Genomic DNA, 6,040 nt, shown 5'->3' with positions numbered 1-6,040 from the left:
TTGCCTACAATGACCGCCCATCGGCTTCAACGCTGGGCTATTACGTTAATGGCATACCAATATGATATAAGGTATAAACCAACATCACAGCACGGGAACGCCGACGCCCTTTCACGACTACCATACGCAGCTGATCCTGAGTTTGACAAAACCGAAGCATGTTTGAATGTGGATCACTTTGAAACACCCGTAAACCCCAGCTTAATATTGAAGCATCTTGAAACAGATGACACTCTTAAGAAAGTTCGCAGCTTCATACGTGTTGGTTGGCCAAAGCACCTATCAACCACCAATTCGCACATTTTACCGTTTTTCAATAAAAAAATTTCTTTAACTGTTAATAATGATATTATATATTTGCAGGGCCAAGCAAACCGAGTTGTCATTCCGCTGTCCTTACGTAAACGTATCTTGCAGCTCCTGCATGACGGCCATTGGGGCGTGGTGAAAATGAAGCAGCTTGCTCGCAGCCACTGCTGGTGGCCGGGTATCGACAAAAGCATCGAGAACCTCGCTAAAGACTGCAAAATCTGCAAAACGAACTCATCTAATCCTGCTTGCGAATTCAGCAACTGGCCGGAGGCCGCACGACCATGGGAGCGTGTGCACATTGACTTCGCGGGCCCTGTATTTAATCATATGTGGCTAGTATGTGTAGATGCATACTCGCAATATCCCTATGTGACACAGCTGAAAACAACGACGACGACAGATACCCTTATGGCTCTATCCGCCATATTCGCTATTGAAGGGCTTCCCGAGACGCTGGTCAGTGACAATGGGCCGCAACTGACAGCCGACCTCTTCAAACAATTTTGCGCTAAAAATGGAATAAAACATGTCACATCAGCACCTTTTCACCCGGCATCAAACGGATTAGCTGAACGCTTTGTTCGCACTTTCAAAACGGCAATGGTCAAGAATTTGCAAGATGGCTTGTCGATTCCAGCTGCTTTGATAAAATATCTTTCGACGTATCGTTCAATGCCCAACGCTGAAGGTAAGACACCTGCACAACTATTACATGGTCGCGCCGTTCGCACGTTGCTATCGCAAGCACTGCCAATCACTCAGAGTACACCGAACAACAAGGCCAACGCAAAATTTAAACCCTCGCAACTGGTTTACATGCGGAATTATGCTCGCGGCCCTAAGTGGATAAAAGGTTGCATCGACAGAGTTCTGGGCAAAATGACGTACATCGTACATTCCCCGATGGGCTATCAAAAACGACACCAAAACCAACTCAAGGAAAGAAACGAAGATCGTCCCACAGCGCAACCTTTTTTCGACGCCACTGTACATAAACATTCGTCTTGCGCTGTTAATCCCGCTGAGCGTAACATTACGGAGCAGAGCACCTCTCTTCATGAATCGCCTGCAGCTGAACCACTTCGCAGAAGTGAGCGCAACCGAAATCCGGTTGATCGTTTTATGGTTGAGGATTTTCAAAAATAGAGAGTGGAGAAATGATATATATTTAACATCAGCTTATTAATGTTCATAACCTTAATACCCTAATATTAGAAAATATATAGATGTACATTAACATTGAATTACTGTGAAATAACATATGTACATACTCCAATGAATTCAGCAACTTATCTTTTACATATATATGTATGTAACAACTCTGTTATTAGTATTTAGTTGACTTAGCTTTAAGCTTATGCTTATGGTTTAGATTTAATAAATGTTAGTTGCATTGAAACAGCCTTTTGACGCGGACTTATCAACTGGCGACGAGATTTTTAAATAAGCAACCCGTACGTGTCATAAAAAGTTATTCTCGGTTTCATTTTATAATTAATAATGCCGGACGAAAAACCGCCCGTTAATAACAATGCGTTTTTCAAGCAACTCCTCGAGCAACAGCAAAATTTTACACAAAAAATGTTTGAAGCGCAAAAAGCATGGATGGAGTCTGTTTTAAAAGACAAAGCTGTAGGAGAAGGTTCCATGGTGACATCATTCCACGCATTCACTAAAGAGCTCCAAAGTTGGGACTCATATCTGGAGCAGCTAAGCCAACACTTTATCGCTTATGAAGTCAGTACACCAGAAAAAAAGAAGTCCTTCTTCTTATCGTGGACGGGCAGCGACACTTTTGAGCTGTTAAAGAAATTATTCGGCAGTCATGACTTGCAAAACTACAGCTATGCAGAGCTAACGGCAAAATTATCAGAACATTTTAAAAAAGAAACTCATGTTATTTCTGCACGCTACAACTTTAATAGATGTAGTATGAAGCCAAATCAAAGCTACAAGGAGTGGGTCGCTGATTTGCGGGGCATAGCAAGGGAATGCAACTTTTTGTGCAGAAGCGGTAACTGCAGTTATGAGTACGTAGATGAGATGATACGTGACATGATAATATTACATACCCCGCACGACACCGTCCGCGCTGCTGCGTTACAAAAACTCCAACCGACATTAGCAGAAGGTCTACTGATAGCGGAATCATATGAGAGCACGACAACAGCGGTGCAATCGCTTAAGGAAAATATAGCCGGTGAAACAACATCACTCGTGAACGCAGTTAATAGCTCGAAAGCATTATCTCATAAAACTCGCGCAGATAACAACAACAAGCGGATTGTGTACAAGTCTTGCTCAGGCTGCGGTGACTCACATAGCCGAGAGCAATGCCGTTTCAAAAAAGCAGTGTGCCGAAAATGCGGACGAGTAGGGCATATAGCACCTGTATGCATGTCGAAAAGTACGAGCAATTATGCAAAGAAAAGTGCAAATAAAAAACCGTTCTCGCAAAAAGCTGCCAGGAAGAATAACGGATCCAAAGACAATGTCGACACAATTGAAACGATTTATACCGTGACCGGAGTTATTAAGCAGCAAGACAACAAAAATTTCGTTGACTTAAAAATATTGAATAAATTAATAACATTTCAAATGGATTCCGGTGCATCTATTTCTATAATAACGCAAGAAACTTATGAAAATCTTAATAAGCCACCACTGAGCCCGTGTAGACGGTCATTATTCGGTTTCGGTAACAAAAAAATAAATACTCTTGGTGAGTTCAAAGTGAATGTTATATGTGGTGCAAAGCAAAAACAAGTTAAACTTGTGGTCGCATGTGTGCACTCTGGCAACAATCTGTTTGGCGCAGATCTGTTTGAAGCCTTCGTTTACAAGATACAGCAAGTTTTAGCTATCAACGACATAATGCCCAAAGTTAATGCAATATTAGATAAATTCAGTCAAGTGTTCGAGCCGGAATTAGGCACCGTCACCAGTTTTAAAGCTAGTATTAAATTAAACCCCGAGGCTCAGCCCAAATTTTTTAAGAGCCGACCAATTCCTTTTGCATTAATGCCTAAATTTACGAAAGAAGCAAATAGACTAGTTGACGCAGGAATTTGGAAAAACGTCAAATTTAGTGAGTGGGCATCGCCTATAGTTCTCACCGCAAAGCCCGACGGTTCAATCCGTATATGTGGTGACTTTAAGGTGTCAATAAATAAGCAAATTGATGTCGAACGCTACCCGCTACCAACACGCGAAAACTTGCTACATGTAGTACGGTATGGTAAGCAGTTTTCTAAAATAGACTTGAAAGATGCCTATTTGCAATTGGAGTTGGACGAAGAAGCCAAACGATTACTTGTAGTGAATACGCCTCTGGGACTGTATCAATTTCAGCGAATGCCATACGGAATCGCTAGCGCGCCAGCCATCTTTCAAAAATTTTTGGAGCAACTTCTTCAAGGTATCGAGGGTTGCGCCAACTATCTTGACGACATAATCGTAACCGCACCCACACTTAACGAAAATCTGAGGAGACTGAACGAAGTTTTCATGCGTCTGCAAGCGAGTGGACTTAAATGTAAGAGGGAGAAGTGCGTTTTCCTACAAGACGAAATCGAATACTTGGGCAGGCGAATAAGCGCCAGTGGCATTTCTCCGGATGAAGCAGGGGTGGTGGCTGTTAAAAAGCTACGCCGCCCACAAAACCTAAAAGATCTCGAGGCCTTCTTGGGTAAAGTCAATTACTATCATAGCTTCATTCCGAATTTTTCGGAAATTGCCGCGCCTCTTAATCAACTCCGTCGGAAGAACGTACGTTTCAAATGGCAAAGTGCGCAAGAGGACGCCTTTTCGTCTTTAAAAAATTCGATAGTGAAAGCAGCTCAATTAGCACACTACCAGGAGCACCTTCCACTTCTTCTCGCTACTGATGCATCGCTCCGCGGCATAGGCGCCGTAATCTCGCATATGTACCCAGATGGAACGGAGAGACCAATAGCATTTGCGTCTAAGACTCTTGACCAACATCAGGTAAAATATAGCCAGATCGAAAAAGAGGCCTTGTCAATTATATTTGGCGTACAGCGGTTTCACCAATATTTATATGGCCGCAAATTTACGCTGATCACGGACCACAAACCACTTGTGAGTATATTTAGCCCCGATAAGCAATTGCCTACAATGACCGCCCATCGGCTTCAACGCTGGGCTATTACGTTAATGGCATACCAATATGATATAAGGTATAAACCAACATCACAGCACGGGAACGCCGACGCCCTTTCACGACTACCATACGCAGCTGATCCTGAGTTTGACAAAACCGAAGCATGTTTGAATGTGGATCACTTTGAAACACCCGTAAACCCCAGCTTAATATTGAAGCATCTTGAAACAGATGACACTCTTAAGAAAGTTCGCAGCTTCATACGTGTTGGTTGGCCAAAGCACCTATCAACCACCAATTCGCACATTTTACCGTTTTTCAATAAAAAAATTTCTTTAACTGTTAATAATGATATTATATATTTGCAGGGCCAAGCAAACCGAGTTGTCATTCCGCTGTCCTTACGTAAACGTATCTTGCAGCTCCTGCATGACGGCCATTGGGGCGTGGTGAAAATGAAGCAGCTTGCTCGCAGCCACTGCTGGTGGCCGGGTATCGACAAAAGCATCGAGAACCTCGCTAAAGACTGCAAAATCTGCAAAACGAACTCATCTAATCCTGCTTGCGAATTCAGCAACTGGCCGGAGGCCGCACGACCATGGGAGCGTGTGCACATTGACTTCGCGGGCCCTGTATTTAATCATATGTGGCTAGTATGTGTAGATGCATACTCGCAATATCCCTATGTGACACAGCTGAAAACAACGACGACGACAGATACCCTTATGGCTCTATCCGCCATATTCGCTATTGAAGGGCTTCCCGAGACGCTGGTCAGTGACAATGGGCCGCAACTGACAGCCGACCTCTTCAAACAATTTTGCGCTAAAAATGGAATAAAACATGTCACATCAGCACCTTTTCACCCGGCATCAAACGGATTAGCTGAACGCTTTGTTCGCACTTTCAAAACGGCAATGGTCAAGAATTTGCAAGATGGCTTGTCGATTCCAGCTGCTTTGATAAAATATCTTTCGACGTATCGTTCAATGCCCAACGCTGAAGGTAAGACACCTGCACAACTATTACATGGTCGCGCCGTTCGCACGTTGCTATCGCAAGCACTGCCAATCACTCAGAGTACACCGAACAACAAGGCCAACGCAAAATTTAAACCCTCGCAACTGGTTTACATGCGGAATTATGCTCGCGGCCCTAAGTGGATAAAAGGTTGCATCGACAGAGTTCTGGGCAAAATGACGTACATCGTACATTCCCCGATGGGCTATCAAAAACGACACCAAAACCAACTCAAGGAAAGAAACGAAGATCGTCCCACAGCGCAACCTTTTTTCGACGCCACTGTACATAAACATTCGTCTTGCGCTGTTAATCCCGCTGAGCGTAACATTACGGAGCAGAGCACCTCTCTTCATGAATCGCCTGCAGCTGAACCACTTCGCAGAAGTGAGCGCAACCGAAATCCGGTTGATCGTTTTATGGTTGAGGATTTTCAAAAATAGAGAGTGGAGAAATGATATATATTTAACATCAGCTTATTAATGTTCATAACCTTAATACCCTAATATTAGAAAATATATAGATGTACATTAACATTGAATTACTGTGAAATAACATATGTACATACTCCAATGAATTCAGCAA

The 6,040-nt window shown here is 43.2% G+C and overlaps 2 protein-coding genes across 2 annotated transcripts; both read left to right on the top strand.

Moving 5' to 3' along the window:
* Positions 1-48: 48 nt before the first annotated feature.
* LOC118756312 (uncharacterized protein K02A2.6-like) lies at positions 49-1,458 on the top strand. The gene has a single exon (XM_036491085.1). The coding sequence runs from the start codon at positions 49-51 to the stop codon at positions 1,456-1,458; it is 1,410 nt and encodes a 469-aa protein (XP_036346978.1).
* A 354-nt stretch (positions 1,459-1,812) lies between these two features.
* Positions 1,813-5,898, top strand: LOC118756311 (uncharacterized protein K02A2.6-like). The gene has a single exon (XM_036491084.1). The coding sequence runs from the start codon at positions 1,813-1,815 to the stop codon at positions 5,896-5,898; it is 4,086 nt and encodes a 1,361-aa protein (XP_036346977.1).
* Positions 5,899-6,040: the final 142 nt, after the last annotated feature.

Source organism: Rhagoletis pomonella, unplaced genomic scaffold (assembly GCF_013731165.1).
Source record: "Rhagoletis pomonella isolate Grant_MI unplaced genomic scaffold, Rhpom_1.0 Rhpom_scaffold_09748, whole genome shotgun sequence".
Classification (NCBI taxonomy): Eukaryota; Metazoa; Arthropoda; class Insecta; order Diptera; family Tephritidae; genus Rhagoletis; species Rhagoletis pomonella.
Note: the sequence above shows the minus strand (reverse complement) of the source record. Positions and strands in the feature narration are given on the sequence as shown.